The sequence below is a fragment of the Manacus vitellinus genome, unplaced genomic scaffold (assembly GCF_001715985.3).
Source record: "Manacus vitellinus isolate BGI_N305 unplaced genomic scaffold, ASM171598v3 scaffold_57_pilon, whole genome shotgun sequence".
In the NCBI taxonomy this organism is placed as follows: domain Eukaryota; kingdom Metazoa; phylum Chordata; class Aves; order Passeriformes; family Pipridae; genus Manacus; species Manacus vitellinus.
Window position 1 is genome coordinate 2,985,019 of NW_021940666.1, and position 25,013 is coordinate 3,010,031.

Sequence of the window (25,013 nt, forward strand, 5' to 3'; positions counted from 1 at the left end):
CGTCCCGCCCCGCCGGCCCTCCGCAGCCCTTCCCGGGCTGAGATGCCGCCAGCCGCAGCCTCCCGCCGGATGGTAGAGCGGACCCTCGAGGAGCGCTTCCTTCCCGCTCTGCGACCTCCTCCCGCGCCGCTGGTGGCTCGATAGGCTCTGCCCATCCTCACCTTTCGCGCTGCGCTGCCGGTTGGCTTTAACCCGTCTTTTCCTATGGCTGGGATATACAGCTCTACTCTGAAGACCCTGGAGGATTTGACTTTGGACTCTGGTTATGGGGCAGGGGATTCCTGCAGGTCCCTTAGTCTCTCCTCTTCCAAGTCCAACTCCCAAGCCTTCACCTCTTCTCAGCACAGAGGCAACTGGTGGTACTACTCGGGCTCCATGAACAGTAGGAATAACAGCTGGGATACTGTGAACACCGTTCTGCCGGAGGACCCCGAGGTCGCAGATATCTTCTCCAAGTGCCCTAAGTTGCCGGATCTAGAGGAATACCCGTGGACTGATGAAGACATCGGCAGGATCCTTCGCAAAGGGAAGGGAGATGGCCACGGCAGGACCTTTTCCCAGGAAGCTGTCAGGAGGCTCTCGCAGCTGCTCCGGCGCGCCCTGATCAGGATCTCCAGGGAGGCTCAGCGGCTCAGCGTGATGCACTCCAAATGCACCAGGTTCGAGGTGCAAAGCGCCATCAAGCTCATCCAGAGCTGGTCCCTGTCGGAAAGCTGCGTCTTGGCCACCGTCAAGGCGCTGTCCCTGTACAGCATGAGCGCAGGAGACGGGCTGAGGAAAGGGAAGTCCGCCAGGTGTGGCCTCACCTTCTCGGTGGGGAGGTTTTTCAGGTGGATGGTGGACACGAGGATCTCGGTGAGGATCCACGAGTACGCGGCCATCTCCCTGACGGCTTGCATGGAGAACCTCGTGGAAGAGATTAAGGGTAGGGTTTTGGCAAGTCAGAGCCCGGATGGTGGAGGGGAGATCTCGGCCGAAGTCCTGGAGATGGTTATCAACAACGACGCGGAACTTTGGGGAGTGTTGCAACCTTACGAGCATCTCATCTGTGGGAAAAACGCGAATGGTAAGACCCAGCTTTTACGATTTGTTGTCTTCATACCAGCGAGCTTTACAGTAAAATCCTTGATCTCTATGGACTCAGTGGTTTCCTTGGCTTTTCTTGCCATCTGGATTGCATCTTGGTCGTGGTTTGTGTGTGCGCAAAGCGGGCACGGCGGCTTTACCAGGCAAGAATGATCCTGCTCTATTCTTAAGATGTCCCAGCTTATAAAAGGCAAGAAGCTGTGGGAAACCAAGCCCTGTTGTCCTAACAAACATCTGACTTTCTACCAGCTGCTGTTTTGAGCATTTTTTACTCTTAACTGGCGTGTAAACCTCTTTCTCTGTAACCGTAAGATGAAATGTGCTCTAGAAGCTGCTCTTCAGAAAATACCACTGTCGCTTTTAGATAAAATTTCTATTATAGTGAGTGTCTTGCAGCTTCATCTTAAAGATGCCGTTCCCACATACAGCCTGGAGAGGGAAAACAACATTCAATCTTTTTTCTTTGGAGTAGTAAAATTCAGTTTCTGAGCTCAAACTCGTAACTACGTGTTACTTGGGCTTCCTTCTAGTTCAGCAGAGCTGTGTTGTCTTGTGCAGTAAACATGAGCTTGTGCTTGGCTTGCCAAAGTGAGTATGTAGGACGGTGCCTCAGTAATGAGAATAACACGATGTTAAGGTACTTACCCCTGTAATTTCTTTGGAAAGCAAAGGTTTTGAGCACTTAAGCAAATAAGCAGATAGAGGAATGTTGGCATCTTCCTACAAGACCGAGGAGCAGTTTGGAAGGCTTAACTGTGACAGTTCTGTTTATTTTGCACTGTCACACTGAGGAATGCCACGTTTTTCTGTGGAAAATTCAGGGAAACTTGGACTTTAGGAAACTATTTAGTGTACCACCCACAGCTTCAGGACTTTCTCTGGCCACATCCTTATGGTCGATTATTCCATGCTTAACACCTTAATGGTTTAACTCTAAAACCAAGCGGCTTGGTCTTTTCAGAAGATAATCTCATAGCGAGAGACAAATGAAGGAGAGACAACACCCCCTAGGTGAGTGTTAGCAAGGAAACAGTGTCGAAACAGGGCTGACTCACCTTCTCCTCCCTGGGTGCATTGATTTCCCGAGGTTATCCCGTACCCAAGCAATAATGTCGCGATTCAGATCACGGGTAGATAAGTGCAGTGAGTGTCCCCTGGCTCAAATTCCAAGGTAAGAGACCTCCTGCCGTTAGGGGTGCTCACAAAACCCCTCCTGTGCACTTTATCTGCCCTCCCTCCGCTGACAGTGTCACTAAATGTTTGTGAAATAAATGTGAAGAGCCCTTTGGGATGTTCTCTTGGCACCGTTTCAGGGTAGAGCTGTAACTTTCAAAGTCAAACAGAGACTCTACATTTTTAACTCCGAGCTCAGGGATGACTAGAGAGGTATGAGGATGTCCTGTCTGCCAAAACACTTGTAATTCTTTGTTTATCCTGGGAGTGTGTGTCACCTGTCCAAAAAGAGGACTTGTTTCCCCTTATTTAGGGAAGCTGGAGTGAAATATTGTGCTTCTGTGAACTAAAATATACATTTTTTTGGTGTTCTCTGCTCAGTGCTTTTGCCACGCAAGTTCTGTGTGTAAAATGGAGAGGAAAAGTCAGTCCCTTTTTTTTTTATTTCTTAAGAGAAATCTCCTTGGAAAAAGTGCAGGGAGTGAATGGATGCTGGTGTTCAATGGAAAGAAGGGTGACTGTGCAGGGAAACGCTTATAAATATTCAAAGCACCAAATGGTCAGTTCTGATAACGCTCCTCCAGTGCAAAGCCAGGCAGGCAGTGGCCACAGAAGGATTGGCTTCTGTTGCCTCTTTTGTTGTTCCTGCCTTTCAGATCAATTCTGTCAATAATTGGATGCATTTTTTAAGTCTGGAAATTGAATAAAACCGCACATGAAGGCATCCTGTGATTTTCTGTGACAGTCTGTCACTAGTATTTTACCTGACACAAGTCAGTGAATCTTCTAAATGGCTTTTCTTGCAGTTGTAAGGCCACAAATGGTTTTATATGGATGCAAAAAAGCTTGAAATAACTTCTTTCTTCTTCTCCCTGTAGGAATTGTAAATGAGTAGCATTCACATCATTCTCTGCAGTGCTTTCAAGTGATCTTGCTTTTTACATTAATTTGAATCTGAAGTAGATCTGGTGGTGAAATAGCTGGATTTATTCCTGTTTAAGGAACAGGAAAACTTGCTTTGCTGTCACTTTTGCTTCTTTTCTAGTAAGAGCATTTTAGTGGAGGACTCATAAATTGCACGTTTGGCATGTGTGTGTTGGGGTTTTTGTTTATAGCCCTGAGTTCGATGTCAGAGATAAAGAGCACTTAAGAGGTTCAGGTCTAACTCCAGTCAAGCATTGCAATCTTGGGATGAAATCCATGGCGGTGTCCTATGCAGGAGATTATCATAATGGACATTTCTGGCATTATGATCTATGGAATACCATTTTCATTATTAGATCAGGATAGCCTGCTGCTTTGGAGTCAAAGAAATAGTAAGTAAATACATAAATCTTCCTAAATTCTCAAGAGACTGAGCTTTAGCCCTGTGTTTCTTCAGTGACTAATCTCCCATCAAAGACCACAGTCCACTCACTGGTCTCGAGGCTTTGGAGTAATATTATGTGTTATAACAAATGTGTTTTAATCAACACCTGGTGTGTGAAGGGTAAAGTTTAAAACTCTAGGTGCTTAAGGGGGAATTTTAATATTTTTTTTTAATAAATAATAATCTGTGGCTCGCTTATTTATTTGCCCTTTCTGTGAAGCTGTTCTTTAATTTCTGCTGCCTCTATGAGATGTTTTGTGCTGTCAGTGTGAGTTCTGTGGAACGAGGAATGTTCTCTGAGCTTGTGGCCTTAAGGAGTTCTGCCAAGCCTCTGGGTGTGTTGATGTCTCCAAGGACTAAGTCTTTTTAGGCAGAGTCTAGGTGGGCTGATGCAAAAATAATGCAGTGCAAGCTGGAAAGAAAATGAAAGAAAAGCAGCAGAAATTATAAGCAGCTACTGAAGAATGTGGCTACTGGAAGGTAAAAAAACCCCAAACTTGTGTAAACTGAAACACATTTTATTTTCTATTTTTAATTACATAGAGATGTGTAATATGCAGCTCAAGTAGAGAATGCACCCAGTAGTTTCACAGGGATTTTAAGTCATGCTAGTTTGGAATATTAGTCTGTTAATTTAAAATGTTTGTTGAGAGATGAGTTGAAATATGAACTTACCTTGGAATCACGATTTTTTTCCTTGCCCTGCTTATGTTTGGTGCTTGTTTCTTTAGAATTTGAACTATCAGCACTGCAAATACGTTTTGCTATTATTGCCCTATTAACTAGAGCACTTAGATTGTATTTAACTATCTGGCTGTGGCCAAACACCCCTGTGACTGCCAGTACACCTGCTGTGCTGTTTAATGCATCAGCACATCCTGGTGCTCTGCAGATACAAGTGTTGACAGATGTTTTTGCTAAAAAAAAAATAAGGTGGGGTTGGAATTTAATTTGATAACACTGTTTGTCCATGTACCTCTCAACCTAAACACTTGAAGTTCTCCCTGGATGAACTAATCCAGAAACAAGCCTGCTCAGCTGACGAGGAGCAGAAACATGAGCCTGAAATAAGCTCTATTTATGTCTTAAGGCATTTTTCTTAGCAAGGGGTTGAGGGGAGAAACGTGTAACATTTCCTTGGAGTGAGAGGGAATGGGTTGGACTCAATAAAATTAAATTTTCTTCTCTAAACGTTGCCACACATCAAACATGGACTTGAGATTTAGTGTCACTAAGCACACTTTCTTTTATATTTCTCATTGCACTAATACAGGTTAAAAATTATAGCCAGTTTTAAAATTGAGGGTAATTAGTAAAAATAAATAATTAAGGATTTTTAAAGCTGTGCCAATCTAAAAATTCCTTTTTGTAGTTGTCAAAATGGTCTGAAATAAAGTTATTTCAGCGTAGTTGTGGTATTGTACTGAAATCCAGCATGAGCAAAAATAATGACACTTCAAGAAGTAGAATGTCCTTTTGTTATCGGAGCTGAACAAACTGGTGTGCTCATCAAGAGCCTCATCAATTTTAATAAGCTATCAGCTCCACAACTATTGAGGAAAGCAGTACATGGTAGAATGGGTGGACTTTTGGGAAGAGAGCTGTAAATGCAAAAAATAAACCAAGCTGAGGACAAATAGAGGGCTAGGACAATGATACTGCAGGTGGCTTGCCAGTTATTTAAGAAAAAAATAAATAACTCTGCATTCTGTTACTGTGTCTGAAGCAGGAGCTTAAAGCAGTTTTGGGATTCCTGGGCAGAAATGTAATAGACTTCTGTCCACATTTCCATGTTGGATGAGCTGGTTGTAGCTATGATCCTACTCAAATTATGGCTTCATCCACCTGTGGACCCCCAAATACCTTGTGTGCTTCCACTCCTCCACAGTCAAGAGCTTGGATTTATATCCACAAACCCCCAGGGATTAAGTATTAATGCTCACCTCTCCTACAGACACAAACCACCAGTTGCTTCTCTGCAGTTGTCTGTATTTTAGTTGTACATTTTATGTTAAGGTATAGCTCAAGTAAGGCTAAAATGTCTATTTTTTTTCCCCCCTTATAATCAGTTTTCTGTGTCTATATTTTTTTTTTTTAGTGATAGTAAAGGAAAACTTCATTAATGAAGTAATGGTGCTGTCATAAATTTATCCTTCATATTGCTGATATTACTCCATGGCAATAAAATTTGTGTCCTTTCAATTCAGTTGGCTAAACAGCTGAAACTCCCTTGGTGTATAATTACCAAATGCTGATTATATTTGGATTTTTAGGGGAATTGGGGTTGGTGGCAGCTTAACCCTGTGAAACTGAGGAGCTGGGCCTGTGAGTGAGGGATCTTTTGGAGAGAAAACTCTGTGACCTGTTGTGTCCAGACTGAAGTGTCTTGTTACTGCCGAAGCCAAGGGTTTGAACTGAGTGAATTCTTTTGGGACCAGCACAGGATTTTATCCTTGGTGTGTAAACCCCTAAGTTATAACAGTTTTGGTGTTTGGCTCATTGGTTTATTTATTTTTCAGATGAAAAATGATGCTACTTTAGCTCAAACTTTGGCAGTGATTGGATATTTGGGGTACTCTTGCGTGTTGTTTAGTGTGTGTCTGTCAGCAGAAAATGAGGAATGAGCTCTGGGTGTTCATATTCTTAATAATAAAATATTTTTTGAAATCTAAACTCATCTGGGGAGAGTTGATGGTTGTCAATGAACTTCCCTAACGGATCTCTAGCTTTCCACACTGCCTCCTCTTCCTTGAGATCAGCACTCACCCAGAGCATGGATATCATATATATTTTGACTGTTTTGACATCTTAATCCTACCTAATTTGGGGCTATTCCAAAATTCAGTGCACCAGTAACACAGGGTAGTGGTAAATTTTGAATAAATTGTGTTTTGATAGTGGGGTGAAATGATGATCTTTTTACTCTGAAAAATCTTGTTTGGGTATTAATGTTTTCATGTTGTAATACTTGTTTCTGCTGATGTACCTGGTATGATTCAATTCCTCCAGTTAGGGGTCCACTTAAAGCTTTTTTTTAATCTGTTGGATTTTTTCTATCCCTCTCCCATGCTTGGTGTTGTAATGGTTTGCAACAACTCAGAGGAAACACTGAAGTTTATAAAATCCTCTGCAGGAAACATAAGTAAAGTCCTGGAAATACTTCTTTACAATGGACTATAAAATTCACTTAATACACAATTACCAAGTTGCAGAGTTGGGCTTAGGACTCAACACTTAATTAACTTCAGAAAGAACTGAAGCTCCAAAGTGCACTTGGGAGCTTATACCAAAAATCTTAGTGTTGAACTAGAAGTAGGTTTTTAAAAAGAAATCATTTTGCAACAATGCAAGAAAATGGAAAAATAAATCCAAAGATAACATTAATCTTGTAATCTTCACGAAGTTGTATTTTTTTAAAGACCAATACATTTTACTTTTTCTTGAGCAATTTGCCCATTGTGCCAGTGGAATTCAAATGAGGAGAAACAGAGGCTTCTAAGCACAATAAACCCACTGGATACCCAACAATGCCCAGCAAATCCCTCACTGTCTTTATCTTCTGAATGGTTGGAAACAAGAGAGGAATAATTATCTGTTTACATTTTAGTTCTTGTTTTGCATTTGGTCAGTGCTAAGCTTTTCAAGTCAATATATATGTAAAATGTATATATTTATAAACATTTTTCCATTGTTTATGGTGCAGGACTTTGCAGTTTTATACACTGGACATTAAGGAAAACCTCTCTCCCTGACTAAGTTCTGCTCCACCAGAGCAGGAGAAAATGTCCATTTGCTCTTGTTGAGCAGTGAGAATTTAGGCTGACGAACAAAAGAATGAACACAATCATTTCTGATGATTTTCTTGTTTTAATGGGATTAATTTACATGCTATTTTGAACCTAAGTGCCCAACATGACATTTGGTTAAATCCAGGCAAGCCTGAGGCAACAGTAAATCCAGCACAATGATGGATTCATGCTTTCTTAATTTACAAATTGGGGCCAAAGTACTTCAACAGAACTCTTGATTCTTTTCCTTCCAGAAGAGGAGATAGATTTAATATGTGGTGGACTTTGAGAGCATCTAAGTCTATTTAAGGATTCCAGGTTGTGAATTTATCACAGAATACCAGGTTGGAAGGTTCATCTGGTCCAACCTTTCAAGCATTTGAGTGAAGAGAACCTTTTAAGTGGAGTTGCAGGACTTGTGCCAAGAAAGCAATAATAGAAAGAAGATGCACCAAATGCTGAAAGGTTTGGTCCTTTGACCCCAACACATCCAGACTTGCCTTCTGACTCTGCTCACAGGCTGGGCTGGATCTGGGAGCTCATCCTGGTCCTCAGGAAATGTTTGGGAGCAGAGGGTGACTTGGAGAGCTTGGCAAGGGGAGCAAGGAGAGACCAGTGATGGGCAGGGCACAACTGAGGTGGTTTGTCAACCTGTAATTAAAGTGTCTGCCTGTACCCTGCAAGGGTGGTGGCTGCACTTTTGTGAGCCTGGGATATGTGGGGTGGAATTAATAGTGTGGAAGTAACTTCTGAGGAGAAGGAATGCTGTGACTGTACTGTCTTCAGGAGTGGACACAGGGGATCAGTTGTTTTAATTTGAGTTAAATGGAATTCTGAGCTGTAAAATCCTTGTCTGTTAAAACCTCCTTGTTATGTGTTACTTGCAGATGAAAGAGCCTCAGAATTGTAAACTTCTCCTCATTTGCTCCAGACCTGTTACTTAATGATGTGATTTTATTAACTCTAGTCCAACTGATGCTGTTTGTGGAGGAGTTGTTGGGATTGGTCTTTGCTGTGACCTTAACATGAAACATTTCCTTGAAAAGGGTGTTCAGCAGAGCTGAGACTTTGGACCATAACCTTGGGAGCATCTTTAAATCAGGTCACAGGGATTGCTGTCAATGCACTTCCCTCCTTCCTGTGGACCAAGCAAAAAGTGTTTGGTGTTCTTTGTGTGGGTTTGACCCAGACACTCATAGGTCAGTTGTGCACCGAGCACTTGTCCATCTTGTTCTGGTTGTTTAGTTACTACACGTGGACCATTTCTTTCTTAAAACCTGTGTGATGTTCACAGGGCTACTTAACTTGCTTCTCATCCGAACTGAGCAAACTACCAGCTCCTGCAGTGCCAGAGAGGCCTGTCAGGGCTGCATTTTGCTCTCCCTGTCCAAAAATGAAGAAGCAAAAAAGAGGAAAACAGCGGAAAATGTGCTTAAGCAATTTCTGTAGGTTTTGTGTAGTGACACTAAAATGCTTGAGATGATTAGGAGTGTTTGTGGTATAATCATGGGATAGAGACAAAGAACTGAAGCCAAATAAACATTTCAGACCAGCTTTTCAGTTCGTGGATGTAAATTTATAACAACTGATAAATTTTCTGTGGGGCTGTAAAAGATCAAAGTAAATGTTGTTTATGATTTTTCAGGGATGAGAGGAAAGGAACACTACAGAAGACATAATCTGCTTGTCCCAGTCTTTAGTGTTTATAACATTACAGTCCATGTTGGGTAATTCTGTTCCTTGAATTTCTGTCCCAATTTGCAGCCTGTTGCCTGAGTCCTGGAGAATAAAGAAGGGAATATGACTGTGTGTTTACACTGGGATTTATACATTAAAAAAATAAACATGTAGAGGCATAATTATCTATTATTTTCTTGATCCTGTATAGCTCTGGTTTTTCTCTTGATTAGTTCCAAGTTGACAGTGAATAGAGTTTCTTCTAATATTTACATTTTATTGTTTGTGAATAAAGCACACGACTGTTTCAGCTGAAGGGCAAGAGTTGAGTGTTGGCAAACAGCTAAAGCAGGGAATCAGGCCAGTTTTGCCTCATATTTTCTTCAAACTGGTTGTATTTTTGATGTTTTAATAGAATTTAGTAGCAGTTTCTTGTTTGCATGTTTTGTTTAAATAGCTACTCAGTGTTCCATGTGTGGCAAAACTAGTAGACGAAAACACAAACTTGATTTTTGAGTTGCTTTTAGACAGTCAACTCATCTTTGATTCCTCTTGGATTTTTAATCTGAAATAGGGTTTTGGCCTTTCCTGATGGATGAGGAAATGGTACTGGGATGCTGCTGGGGCTGGAGGAGCAGGGATGGGAGCAGGTGTGGTGGTTTTGTAGCAGGTAGAGAGCACCCTCTGTGTACCATCAGCCAGAGTGTTGATGTCAGAGGTGTCTTTTTGGAGTGTTTTTTATTGTGGGCTGAGTTTGGGAAGAATCGGTGACAGGAGTGATGAGAAATGGTGCACTTGGCAGTGTTGGACTCTGATCTTGGAGGACTTTTCCAACCTAAATGATCCAATGACTCCATGATTAATGGACTGGTGAATGCCCTAAACTTGTCCTTAAAAGGTTGTGAGGTTCCTTTTTATTTCTTTCCCAATTTTTGTGCAATTTCCTGAGATAACACCACAGGTCTAACCAAAACACTTAAGGATGGATGCTTGTTATAATAGTATAAGAGATAACATTCAACCAAAGAGCAGAAATATATATATATATCCACCCCCACAGAGGAAATACATTTCATTATATATGTTATCTTCCCTCCACCCCCCACCCTGTTTAATGCTCAGCTTGCACTGGCAGCTTTGTTTAGTCTAGAGATCATAAAAATCGCTCCAGAGTTGAATTGATACAGCTTTATTATGTTCTTAGCATGGTTTCTGGTGCTTTTAAGTTGTTATATTAAATTTATAAGGTGCCTTCGGATATTTTCACTCAAGGGATACTTTAACTTAGAGGGGAGGGAAGAAGATCAGAAACTACAATAGCAACCAAGACACATTATTATCTTTATTGTTGGTTTTAATAACCATTTAATTCTATTGTCAATATATAATGACTTTTAAAGTGTTTCTTTCCAGGAAGTGTTATGAAAATTTCTCTGTTTTGTCAGTATATGTGGAAATTTTGGCTTCAGTGAGTATCAGTTTTGTTTGAACTGAAAAGATGTTTGGGGGTGATGACAGTAAGATCATCAAGTAGAAAATTTGTTGGAATTGTTGTCAATGCTGTTACTGAAAGAAGCTCAGAATCCACATGGGAAGTGCTTCTTACCTTCAAGTTTTAACCTTGCTGGAGCCAAAGGAATAATTTCCCTTAGATTTAATAGGGGACTGATCAGTTATTGCTTATCAGAAAAAACACGGATTCTTTCTGAAGCAGTTGCCTGGTCTGAAAGCACTTGGGTTGAGGCCACATGTTTGTCTGAGGTAGTTTTGTTTTAGTACTTTGCAATAAATTTAGGAGCTTTACACCTTGAGGTGGGAGAAGCTTTGATGGTGACCCTTCATTCCATGGAAAGCCTGAATGTCCTCATATATGGGAGGGAGCAGGGGGGATTTAAAGCATCTGTGCACTGAGGTAGTTTTGTAGCTGTGCTGGTGAGTGTGAGGAGGGTGACTGGTGTGCTTTTATTAATATTATTCCTTTGAAAAAGTGTGGCCTTCCTCCTGCCACTCCCTCCAGCTCTGTTCTCACAGGGCAGTGCCAGGTGCAAAGTCTCTTATTAAAGCCACTCGAGGAAGATTCATGCTTAACACTACGTTTGTCAATGGAAAACAACCCTGGAATTGTTTCTGGCACCTTTTCCCTGTGTGTGTATTCTTGGGTCTCATGTTTTTTTGCAGACACGTGGAAATGCAGCTTTCATTGTAGGTTGTTTTGTGCCACGTTGTATATGCTGCACATCCCTAAATTTGGGGAGGGGACTGTGTTCTGTTGTTTTTAAACAGTCTCAGTGACCTGCTGGAATTGTGTGATAAAACTGTGTGAATTTTCTCTACCTCCACAGCAGTTCAGAGGATCATTTTCCTTTTATAGTATGTGTAAGGCTGTGTGATTGTGGTTTTTCACGTTCACTGCAGAAGGCCAGAGCTCCCCTAAGGCGAGCACAACTTACAAATTCCAATGAATATAATTTATTAGCATGAAGGTAATTCTTGCCACACAACCAAGCCTTAGATAATGCAGAAGTTATGGCAGAAGATACTAAGCTGGCACAGGGCATTTGGCCTTCCACTGTCTGCAGAGCCCACACTCCAATTTTCTGCTGTTGCCATGGGCTGCAGACTCAGACAGGAAATCATGGTAGGATGGGAAAGGGTCCAAAATATACACAGCTAGTATAAGGTTTGCAGTTAAAAGAGAGCCAGAGAACAGGCTATCTGTTCTCCTGAACAGGCAGGGCAAAGCAAAGCTGCCTTGTGTGTGCCTTCAATGTCTTTTTATATTTTATATGCTCATTTTTTAAAAGCTGGAATTTTTTCCATGTAAAGTAACGTGTGTAACTTCAAATGGTCCATTTATATACCAGGGGCCTGATTCAACCCTCACTTAATTGGTTGTGCTGGGCTAAAAGGAGAGTAAAGCAGCAGAGAACTGGGTCCCTGGCACATGTGGAGGAACCATAGAGAGCTTTGGGCATGTCAGACAAAAGAACACCTCCTGCCTCTGCTTCCCTGGGCTCATTTTGGGAGTTTGGTTTTATTTTCAGGGAGGATTTTCACAGATTCTGTGTGTTAGTTAAACATCTAGAGCTCAGAGTGTATGTGTATGATCCACCAAGTGACAGGGATGCAGAAGCTGTTTGGCTTGTGGAGCTGGCTCAGTTTTTAGCTCTGGTTAGATCATAGGGTCACTTATCCATGTATTTTCTTAGGTTGAAACAGGGGATACTGGAGTGATTTGCTTTGGAGAGCAAACAGTTTTCTTATCTGTCTATGAGAGATAAGCACAATAATCTGTGTGTAATGAACTGCACAGTTTGCAAAGCTCTCAGTGTGTCTGAAGAGCAGTGTCTGACTGGGCAGCTTATGCTCCCTTGACATATAGGGGGACTGGAGAATTTCTCCATCAGTTTCCAATTTCATTTTTGTAGAGAAGATGCTCCTTTACTAAAAAATAATAACAAAACAATACCGAGGACATATTCAGGATGGACAGAATAGGAGCTCAGCAAACCTCTTGTGGCAAAAAAAGCTGATTTAAAACTTTTTCTCCCAGGCCCATCTGTGGTTTTTAATTCTGATTGAAGGGGACCATACAAGAGGGTTGTTTGTTCTCCAGGTATTTTCCAACCATAGCTGTTTTTTGGCTATGTAGTCCCTTTTCAGCTGCTTGAAAGAATGGAACTGTGAACAGGAGGAAGGTGAAGGCTACAGTGCCAAATATTGCTGGATGCAGTGGTGATGTCTGTCAAGAAGGAGACTAGAGATACCAATTAATCCCATTTAGAAATCAAATAACTTGGGTAGCATTTAACCCTGGGTCTGGGATCAGTGAGTGAGGAGTCTATTCCATGACCCCATACCTTCTAGTAACTGCTGCTTTTCCCTGTGTAATATCTCAAAAAGACTTGATGCTTTTTTATTTTTTATTTTCTTTCAATCTGATTGGAGACAATTGTCAAATGGTAAACTGTCTCAGCCAAGCCACCTGCCCGAATCCTCAGCAGAGCATTGTATTTCTGAAAGAGCATTCTAGTGAAACATCCTCATTCTGAAAAGTTTGGGCTGATTCTCCAGTAAAAGAAGTGATCCAAAAGCTGCTGATGATTTCCATGTGAACACTGCCAAGTATTTCTCTGATGAGAGTGCATAACAAAGAAGTGCTCGAGTGATTGAGTAAGGCTGATTGGAACAATCTGGGGTGGTTTACAGCTCTTTCTGATATTCCACAATGGTGGGAAGCTACTGTCACTTATATTTTCAATCTGTATTTTGCTTGGAGGTACAAGATCTTTTGTTGTCAGCTCCCTTGAGCCAGTTATGGAGGGAGAGACACAATATTTCTTTAAAATATTCATGGAGCTTGCATGGGTTGGCTGCAGCTGAATGTCACCCACAGTGATTTCTAGAAGACAACAGGAGTTTTATGTGATTTATCTTAATTAGGGATTGATGGACACATTCTAGTTTGACTTTTGGATCTGAATATGGATCTGCATTAATAATCATCTGCTCTCCTAGCCTTGCTTCTTGCTCAGCTGCTACTGAGGAGCTTGCTATGGGAATATCTGTAAAAATATATAGTATTTTATAGGACTGGTTCATCTGAGGACACTTTTCTGTTGTTCAGGGACAGCAGGTTATTCTCTGCTTGTTCTGTGATGAACAGCACGAGCTTTAGGAGACTCATGTGGGAGTGATTTCTTCTACTTTTTGTGATTTTGCTGTTGAAATTAAGCAGGTCATATAAAGCAGCTGCTTATTTTGGAACAAAATCAGCATAACACATTAAAGAACCCATTAATCACTGAGCTTGACCTTCAGTTATTATTTTAAAAAACTTACTGCATCTATTGTGCATTTCAGAAGGCCAGGAATCCTGAGATGTATGTTATGTATTCAGATCTACAGGTTAAGAGCATCAAAATAAGTTGTTATAAGGAGTAAAGCAAAATGGATCCCTGTTGAAGTATTGGCTCTATTTATTCATTTTTAGGAGTAGAAGGAGGCTGTATATAAATACCTGCACAAGGAAAACTGAACTCTTATTGTGTTCCACAGTTGCCATGTATAAATTTTTGTCCTGGACTAGTGGCTTCTTCACTTTGTTCAATCTCGCCGACACAGAAGTTCTCACTTTCCTAAAAGTCTTTTTGAGGGGGTAAGGTACATAAACCAGCTTCTCCTTCTTTTCTCCCCTCAAATCCCAGTGCTTATTTTACAAGAGAATTTATTCTGTGTTTAAACTCCTGAGTTCCTTGGCAATGTCTTTCTTATATATCCTCTGTGTAGCCGTAGTGGTTTGAGAACTTACTACATTATAGTCACATCTACTTGTTGCAGAGATTTTCTGAGTACTGTGAGCAAATGGATCAACCATTAAAACCTAGATTAGTTTTGAGATGGAGGAAAGGATCAGTAGATAACTTCTCAAAAAGATTGAATGATCTGGTGAGAAACCTGCTCTGTAATTATTTAATAACACAATTTTCTGTTCCTGCAGAGCAAAATGGAATCATAACCACAGGACCAAGGGTTCATTCAGCTTTTAAGGAGTGTTCTCAACCAGCATTTTTCACTTTATTGGGAGGGTACAGTCAGCTTTGTGTGGTCGTTAATATATAGTAGTTCATAAAACTGGCAGCCTTAATTGGCTAGAAGGGTGAGTAGAAGCATGAGGTGAACCAGAATGAGATCTCTTGGGCTCCAAGTTGTGCCTCCTCTTAAAACACTCCTGGCTTGGCACACTGAGGAGCTGAGAGCAATGTAGTCTTAATTTTGGTTGAATAATGGCATTCATGGAGCTATGCTAATGAGCTGCATTCTGCTGCCTGTCCTGCACATTGTGGACTGCACTCTGAGCTTACTTCACATCTCTAACGCTTTCCTTCTGTCTTGAGCCGCACTGATGTAATGGGTCCGGATCTGCCCTCGGTGCACTGCCTTTCCCACAACTGTTGTGCAGCAATCACACAGCTGTTCACTGATTATTATTTTCTTTCCCAATTGGCTGCTTTGGGACAGATTATTCTTTGGCCTCAACTTCCTAATGCAAGTAATCAGTAACAACATTCAGGCAGGGGTGTTGAAGGCATTAAGAATTGCTTGAGTATTTGGGTCTGCTGAAAATATTCAGGCCTTTAATGAATATTTGGTTTATTTTTGTGGGAGGGGAATTATGTGCTTCTTCCCTGCCTTTGCCCCTCTCTTTTCCTCAGCTTATGACAAACTAAGACAAAAGCAGCACTTTAAAAAGGAATGGAGTGTTTTATGTAGATTATCTTGTAGGGTGTTTTTAGATACATGCTCTGTTATATTGAACATCCCCCTGACATCAGGGAAGTTGCATGGGCTTGATAGTTTTGGGGTTTATTGGGTATTTTTAGGTATTTTTGATTCATTCATTGTGAAAGCTCTGTGAGCTTATGAATTAGACACAAGAAAGGGTAGGAGGAGGAATATAAATGAACACTTTGGGAGCTGGAACTCTTGGCTGTATTGCATAGCTGCTTGGTCACCTTAGAATCGCTGAAATGCTGGTTGGGATGAGCTCCTGGAGGTTGCCTAGTCCAATCTCCCACCTCTATGTGGGCTCCTGCCAGAACTAGATCAGGTAAGAGGTGGCTTTGCATCTCTAAATCTGGGAAACATTCATGTGGTAGATCCCACAAGCCCCTCTGAGCAACCTGCTTGCTTTTTAGTGAAGAAGTTTCTCCTAATATCCAGCCTGAGACTCCTAAACCAGAGTTTGTGGTGCATTGTGTGCTGCTCCTGAGAAGAATTTGACTCCATAATTTTTGTAGCTATCCTTCAAATAGTTGTAGTTTTCTCTTAAATTGGCCTTCAATGTCCTCGAAGCCAGACACGACAAGCCCAGCTCCCCCACCCTCACCTTGAAGGCCCTGATCTGCAGGTCTCTGACCATTTTTGGGCAGAGACCATCTGCTGCTCTCTCTGCAGCTTACACACACCCCTCTTGAACTGAGCAGCCTAAAACAGTGTTACCCACAAACCTGCTGAGGCTGTTTAGGGCTTTATTAAGCGATATGGACCCCAGGATCAGCTGCTGCCTTCTCTGATCATTATCATTCTGCCCAATTAATGTGCACACAACACAGTCCCGCATATTATGTGGTGCACTGTGATCTTGGCCTCACCTTGAGTGCAGAAAGGCCTTTCTGGTTGTGGAAACTGTTGAATTCTGCCCAGGTGGCTGCAGGGAAGCAGTGGCCGAGTTCCAGAGAGGAGGAGGCAGCAATCCAGAGGCCCTCTCCAAAGCGTTTGGCAGTCCCACATCTTCTGACTCCTGTGGTTCTGAGCTGCTGGATAACTTCTGGGCCATGTGATTTTTCTCCCTCTCTGTGTCTCTGTTTTTAATTTACATTTTAAAGGTGTCAGTAGCTTCCTTTAACATTTCGTAGAGTCTCTAAAGTTCAGGGAAGGAAAGAACTTCACAAACAAGTGTTACATCACCTGTGATCCCACATTTGTATGAGAACCCTGTGGCAAAGGCAGGGATGAGCCCAGACCAACTGGGTCCAGCCTGACCACTGATGGACTCTGGCAATACCAAGACATGTTCCTTTCCAGCAAAGTCCTGCACTCGACAGTCTGCAGTGAGCAAAGTTGTGGCTTTGTGTGCAGTGAAAAAACTATGGGAAAATAGAGGTTTCAAAGGCAGAATTTTAATTCTGCCAGAGCGTGAAACAGAGACATCCCTTTGCTCTAGGGAGTCTCCAGAGAGAAATTACTTCATCCCTAGGGACTGAGCTACTTGCTACCACAAACGAGGATTCTTGAGTTGCCTTGTAGCCGTTGGTACAGTCAAAACTATTTCTGATGTTTAAAAATAATGAAACGAAACAGAAAGGGGAAAAAAACACCCCACTGCAAAACCACCAAAAAACTCCCCCAAAACCCAAGAAAAATCCCTGAAGTCTTCCTTGTGGCAGTCAAATATTACTACACACTTCTTGCAGACTCTCTCCACTGAGTTAGAACCATGATGTATGTCAGTGTGTGACAATATCAGTATTTTCACTATCCAGACTATCAAAATCAAGGGTTTGAAGTCTGGCTGTGAGGTTTGCCTCTGCCTGAGATCTGGTCTCATGTTTTAGTGGTTGTTTTCTTTCTTCTTTTCTTTCCTGTCCCCCTTCCCAGAGTTAAAGGCATAACCTGCCTGATCATTTTTAAGCTTAGAAAATGGCCAAGTAGGATCTGTTGGTTATAGGAGACCCAGTTTTGTTGTCCTTTGTAACCTTAAAAAGGGCATCCAGTGATAACAGCCACTTACATGAATGGTGCCTAAAGGTACTTGGAGAATTGAGTCACTCTGCAAGTGGAGAACCGAGAATATTTTAATTTCTCTACCTACTGCATTGTGGAGCTTTCACAAACCAAAAACTCATTCAGTATTTCTTTGTAAATATGTGACTTTAAACGCTGGCTGCCCAGGAAAACAGGTACAGGATTATGCCTTAGTCTTACGTAACCCTTAAAAAACAGAACGTCACCTATAAAAATTAAGACTAATAATACGTAAGTAAGCAGTTGAAAAGAATTTTATGCCAATTAAAATAGCAATGCTGGTGACTGTGCAAGTTTCAGCTTTTCTTCCATCTTTCCTTTATTTTGCTCGGAGGCTATAAACTTGAAAAGAGAGAGTGGGATGGAGAGCATGACACTGAAAGTTACTCTGTATTAAGTTGTTCAGCCCTTGAACAAAGCGTTTAACAAAACTCGAGCTTTTCAAGTGATTAGTAAAAACAACTGATAAGATTTGTAACTTTCTCTCCTGTGAAAATGTTGGGATTATGCTGAAGCTTTCCTCAAAGGGGCTAGATCCCATTAACCAGCAGTACCAGTTCTGGATGTGGAATTCCTTTGAGGCTGTCAGTACTAATGGAAAAGGAGTAGAGGCTTCTTTTTAACTTAAAACCTCTGGAAACATCAGCAGAGATAATGCTGACTAACAAGGTATAGGCTGCAAATATAGCCCAGAGAAGGATGTTCTCCTGCCTGGAGCGTTGTAACTAAATTGAGTTCGATGGTAGCAAGAGGAAACTTGCCCCGTACATACAAATTCATGTCTGTCTTTCTTTAATTGAAGTAAACCCCCTGTGAAATTGCTACCCAGAAATGACCTCACTGAGGCTGTTTGCTCAAGCTCTTGGCAATCAGTTTTGAATACTTAATGCAACACTGAGAAAGCAGAAAAAGGCTCTATAAGCTGGACAATAAACGAGGTGGTGGTGGTGTCTATTATACCAAAAAGCTCTGTAATTCTTCTCAGCTTTTAGCTTAAAAAAATGGTTAAAATAGTATTCTGATGTTGAATTTATTAGTTACACCCTGCCATGTGAAATCCAAAGGAACGGCTCTATGTAGAATGCTGAAATGCCAGAGGTTAATTGTGCCTTCAGTATTTCATATTAATCCAAGTAGCCATAGTGAGCTACTTAAATACAAACATTAGGGGGAAAGAAAATCCTGCCCTGCTCGAAGTCTGTTACTAGTGAGACTTTGAATTTAGGCAATTTCATGCATTTGGAGGTAGACTTTATTTTTCCTTCATCAGCTAAAATAATAATAAAGCTCGACTTGGTGTATTTATTTAATGAAACACAGGATCCCTGCCCCGATGGTTTTAATCAGTCCCCTCGCTATGTGGTAATTAGGGGTTCTCTCCCATGGCTCTGTTTTTACTTAACTTTCAGAATGTGTAGCCAGTTTAAGTTTCCAGAGATACTCGCAACTAATGTTGCCTCATTTACATGCAGATTATCCAGAGGGGACTCTTAAACACGCACTCACGTTACAGAAACGCAGCCGTTTTCAGTGCTTTCTTATTCAGGGAGCAGAAAATGTTATCTTTTGTCAGTAACTAATTCATTCCACTCGGCGGATGTGACCGGCTCTTTCATTCCTTGCACACAAGGATTCAGAAGCTGAAGGTGGCTGAGCGCCAGCTTTGCCGGGGATCCGATGTGCCGCTGGATCCAGCTCTGCTGATTTAGAAGCACATCCCTGAAATCGGCTTCACTTGCCGCGGATAAGCCCTGTGTGCATCACAGGTCGAGAAATGGCCTTTTTTTCTGACTAGACAGAGCACATCGGTGCTTCTCATCTTTATGTTTAATAACTACCTCCCTAAAAGTGACCTGGGAAATGTTGTGTTTGTGTCTCCAACTGTACAGCTGGGTACCATTTGCTCCTGGCAGTTACAGCATCACTGGAGATGTGAGGAAGTGGAGCAAATATACAGCATTTAAAGCTCTCTAAAACAGCTTCCCTGCATAATGTGTGATGTTAAAATACTAGGTGGCAGTTTGGGCCAGTATAAAAGTTTTATTGGTGTGAGTTTGAGCCAGGCACATTATTCAGGAAGCCACTACTGAGTTTTCAAGTCATCTGAAACGTGTGCTAGTAAAAGCCTTTTATAAAGCAATACAACCCCATGCAAGCTCCCAGTCAGCTGTGTCCTGGGATTTACTGATGGGATATTTGTGCTGGGAGCTGCTGGTTTGCACAGGTACTCTGCTTGTAAAGCCAGACATAAGGAGTGAACTTTTCCCAGTCTTTCCCGTTCCCAGCCTTTAGCAAAAGGGATTATGGAGAAACCACCTTTGCATTATGCTGACACCTATTAATTAAACCTTTCTCATTGCAGAACTGAGTCTTACTGCTAATTCCCTTCCCTTCCCAAGTATTAAGAGGGAATTTGTCAGGTTTTATCCAGCACGCTGTGTACTTACAACTGCAGTAGGATCAAAAATGTGTCTCTGGGTATCTGGTGTCTTTTCTACAAGCAGAAATATCAAAAAGCCTTCCCCAAAACATTGAAGGGATGAAGCTGAGGCAGTGGGGCTGGAGTGTGGGATTGCAAAGGAAAAAATTCTTTTATTGTGCATTTCAGAATAAATTAATATGAGAGTAAATTAATAAGGGATTAAAACATTTTGGTTGCAAATACAGTCAGTAGCTAGAGAGATTTGGGGTCAGAGCAGGAGGTGCTTAGCCAGGATCTCCTAAGTGTGGCTATACACCTAACTGGTTTTAAAGGTCTCAGGGACCATGACTGTGTGTAAAATATACCCCCTTCCCATTCCTTAGGGATCCTGATAATTGTGAAATGCCCTCATAGCAGAAATGCAGCACTAGGATGAAGGTATGTTGTGTTCAGAGTGGGATCTCTTGTTATTTGTCTGAGAAGCTGTTTAGATTCTGAGCTAACTAGGTCTTTCCAGGCTTCTTCAATCACGTCTTTGATCTGGTTTGACACTTTTCATTCTGTTGTAATTTTTTTTTGTTGCAGTTCAGCTGTTCTTAATCACAACAGCTCATGAATTTGGTTATGTCCTTTAGCTCTGACTTTGAAAATGAGGGGGTTCATCTTTACAGTTTTATCATTAATAGCAAAATTAAGAAGTTGGTAATAACGTGTGCTTTAAATGGTTTCAATAGGAAAGCATTTTACAATGCTTACAAACCTGTTTCACTGGTACCAGTAACAGTCTACAAACAACAGCTTAACTTTAAACTTGTGCTTAGTAAATACAAAAAAATTCATATGTATATGAAAATATAATTTTCTGTTGTGAAGAAAATATGGATACATAAATTCTTCTGAAAACATGGTCTGCTCTTAGATGTTGTGGAAAACCTGTGGGTGAATAGTGCAGTTGGGAAACCAAGGAGGTAGTGATTGTAAAACAGATTGCTCAGAATTCTTCCTGTCCTTCACACTTCTCATGCAAAAAAAAAGGGAAGGATGACCAAGAATGACAATTATGAGCAAACATTGGGGAAGCCAGCACTGAATGGATTTACTGTAGTTAGTTCTGTAGTAGCATCCCATGAGGAGCACATCAGTGAGCAGGGGGGATTAGGGATGTCTCCTGCTTTCCAAATGAAGGATCAGATATTATTCCTGCTTTTATGGTGTCTAGTTGGTCTGTTGTTAATACTTAATCATTGGATGCAATCAAAATGTTTGCAAATCTCTCCAAGTTTGTCCATGTTGTCCATTCTAGTGAATGTAGGAATATATAGAAGATTGTGGGAGAATAAATATGACAAGGTATAACTGAGGCTTGAAAACATGAGACCTGCATTCCCTGCTGGTGTTGTTCTGTGGGAAAAGGAAAGCAGATCCTTTATGAAAATAAAAACACGTGTGGGATAGATTTCCTTGTATTCCAGTATCTTTTTTTTTTCCTAGTGAAGCTTGACTTTATTTAATCTTAATATTGTTGCTTGTTAGTACAACACTCTACCATTGTATTGGCGTGGCACCAAAACTTCAACTGTCCAAGGCCACCTTTCAAGTCAGTATTAGAGTTGGGATTGAATTCTAGATGTTCTGGCTGTTCAAAGTTCTGAGGGTTTTTTTGTCCTCCACTGCCCAGCTGTAACTTTGAAGCTTCTGATTTTGGAGGACAAGTTGCACCAGTTGATGATGAGGTTTTGTAACAGTGATTTTTATACCATGAGCATCAAGCCTTCCATGACAATAACAACTGCAAGGCCTCACTGCAGTAAAAATCAGTGATACTGGGAATACATTCCACAACTTCTTTTAATAGCTTGCTCGTCTGATGTTTTCTCCCCAGTCGTGAAGGAGAGCAGTGAACTCCAAGGATTTCCATTCAGCCCAGCTGTGGCATTCTGCCAAATTGAAATTTAGTGTCTCTTGGTGGAATATTCTGAGGAATACCTGCTGTGCAGTCACCCACATTTGGGTCTCATTTCCATGTTGTGGAAGGCAAACCACTGTGTGTGCTCATTACGGAACATGTTGGTGCAGCTCCCCTGCAACAACCTCCATGTACCCATCTGGTGACAAACAACTCCCAGCCCAGCAATGATCCAACTTCTGCTTTATGATAAGCTAAGGTGGTTTCCTCAGTGCAAATTACAGGAAGGTCTCTTTCTTTTTCTTTCTGAGGCACAGAGTCATCTATTTTTGGATTCGCAATGAGTCCCACTGGGTACGTCAGAAGGCTTGTCATGGTTCTCTTTTTAAATCTTCCCCAGCTGAGCAGAATTAGGGCATACCATCCACATGAGGAAATCCTCTCTCTTTTCCCCTTCAGCTATATGGAAAAGTTGGGTGAGTTCACTGTGTGTTGGTGTAGGTCCCTGAGCGTTGCAGGCAGCGTAATAAGAGGTGGAGGAGCTCCTGTGGAGGAGATGACACACAAGAGTTTCGGTGTGGTGGTTCTACCTCACACCCTGCTTACAAAACGCTGCAAGGAATCAAGTCAGCAGCTAGAAAGCTTCTTGTTATTATAATGCATAACTTTAGATTTTTATAAAGTAATTTTCGGTGGTGTTTTACAACTACTAAATAAGATTTATTATGAAGGCAAAAAATACTGCAACCTTAACATTAAAAAAAAAAAAGGAAAATATGAATTGTTATGCAGAGGTGATTTTGTTTAAAATCACACGAAAGTGGCAAAACTGGAAAGAAAATCCTGAAATCTGAGTTGATATTGTGGTGCTACCTAATGGCCAGATGTGCTGTTAGTTTAGGGCCTGTGCCAGCTCATCAAGGATCAAAACAGATGTGTCCTGGATGTGCTTTTCTGTGCTCTGAGATTGTAGGAAGGCGGAGAATTTTTCAGAGCAACCCCAGCACTGCTTGTATTTATAGTCCACGAACAGTGGACACGACACAGCAAAGCGTCTCCAGCATCTCCTCCCATCTCCAAACAGGAAAGGGGGTGCTGTCTTCCTGAAATTCCTTCTGAGTGGTTATTAGAAGGTGATCTGCTTGAGACTTGGGGACAAAAGGTTGTGCCATGCTTAGGCCATTAATTTTAATAAATTATTCTGGTTAGAGGTTTTGCAGGAATTTTGCTGGAGAAAGATGTTCCTGCAGCTGAATCAAGAAGGGCCTTCTCAGAGTGAGCCAATTCTCTTTGCATCCCACATGACTTGGTTACAAAACTCCTTTCCATGTTGAAAGTGAAATCTCAGTCTGTTTCCATTTGGCTCTTCCCAGAAGGAGTTTTTATTTCTATTCCAGCCCTGTGGTAGATGCTGAAGATAAAGGAGGATACATCTGCATTTTTCTTTTTTTTTTTTATGGTACCTGCATAGAGAGCTCATTACTGTCTATTTTATAAAACTTTATCAAAAAACTAATCAATCCTTTATTGTGTTAATGGCTCACTTTAGGTTTGGAACACAATTTACTGTTACCTGTGCTAAAACTGTTCTTTTTTAATGTAAAAACAGCTTCTGTCACTAATCAGTTGTGATTTTTTTTTACATTTTTAATTGCAAATATAAAATTCCAAAGGAAGTTCGCTAGCATAACTTAAATATAAACAAAAATTGTGATTTATTACTTTCAAATCAGGCTTGGACTTCACCAAATGGATCTGGTGTTCATCTGAGCTGCAGCTGAGTATCTGAAATGAGCATCTGGGCTGAAAAGAAACCTGTTTTAAGCAATGGCCCTTCAGACCAATAAAAATTAGTTATTTATTAAACTTAGTTATTTAAGGTAAAAATCAAGTTTTGCATGGAAATTTGGGCTCATTCCATAGCTGTGCCTGACCATAAATTTATCTGGTTTAGTAAACTTGTTACAACAGTCTTAAATTAGACATTTTAAAGAACAGATTTTACATAAGTCATGTTAGACCTCTGGAAATGTTATTGATTTATGAGTGGCTGAATTTCCTTGTTGCTAAATTTGTTCTAAGATGTCTCTTCCTCTGGAGAAAAGTGATTTAATACCCTTTTAAATTGTTGGTCTTGCTGGTTCTGCATAAGCTGTGGGGTGGATTTACTCTCTGGTGTGCCTTGCAGATCTGGTCTAACACCTTCTGATGATCCTACCACAAGGCAGGACAGGACTTGAGAGGGAATCTCTCCACCTCCTCCTCAATCTGCCTGGTTTCCTGGGCAACCAAGTTTTCTAAGGAAAACGGGAGTTTCCAGTAGAGTTTCCAGCTGCATAGTTGGGAAAATAAGATGGTAGGTTGTGTCTGGAATGGTCCTGGTCTGGAGTTTAGGCAGGACTGATGGTGAGGATCAAGTAGGGCCATGCCCCAATAGGATAGGTTCTGTATCTTTGGAATAGGTTCCATATTTTGAGACTCACATTTGTAGTTTCATCTTAATTCTGCAAGGAAACGAGATATTTGTAAAATAAGTATTTTTCAAGCAAATGCCAATAAATAATATGAAGAGCTTAATGAAAGGCTGCAAATGGAAGATGTTGTAGGTGGCTGCTTGCAACAGAGGCCTAAACTTGGCTCTGAGAGCTGAGCTGAACCTTTCCCAGGAAAGGTTCTGGAGTGGGAATCATGCCCTTCCAACGTGGGTGGCAGCTGCATCACTGTGTTTATGGTGGGTTGGTATCCCAAAGCAAGCAGCACCTGTGCAGCAGGGTAGAACTTGGGAAATGCCATCGCATCCTTTCCGTGTGCCTGGGATCCTGTTGTGGTCTTCTAATTTGTGACTTCTAGTGGAATATTTTTCCTAGTGAAAGTTTCTGGTGTGATTTTTCTCCTTTGATACAAGTTGAGAGACTTAAAGCACTAAATCAGGTGAAGCAATGAGACAAAGTGACTTGCACAGGTACTACCACTCCTATTCTGTGTTGCAGGAGTTACTCTAAGGTGTAACACACTCTGATATTAGTGTACAAGGACGTACATTGTCTGTCAGCATAATTAAAAGATAACGATTACCAAAAACACCTTCGTCTCTGTGTTGGTTCTTGAACTGCTGGAAAGAGAGAAGCAAGAGAGGCCTGATCTGTGCCCAGAGAATTGATAATCTGGGTCTGCTCACAGCATGAGAAGGAACAGAGCTGTTGTATAAGAGCTTGTTATTGTTTTAAAGTAATTTTTCAAAGTGGAAACACTCTTGAAACAGAAACCTGAAGGGTCAGGTGCTGG

General features: G+C 41.3%; 1 protein-coding gene across 1 annotated transcript in view; it reads left to right on the forward strand.

Annotated features, from left to right (window-relative positions):
- The first annotated feature begins 204 nt into the window (after positions 1-204).
- Positions 205-25,013, forward strand: part of ABTB2 (ankyrin repeat and BTB domain containing 2) — a 115,434-nt gene continuing 90,625 nt past the window's right edge. Inside the window, exon 1 of the mRNA XM_008922682.3 lies at positions 205-1,066. Within this exon, the coding sequence (XP_008920930.1) occupies positions 205-1,066 (862 nt within the window). The remainder of the gene's footprint in view (positions 1,067-25,013) is intronic.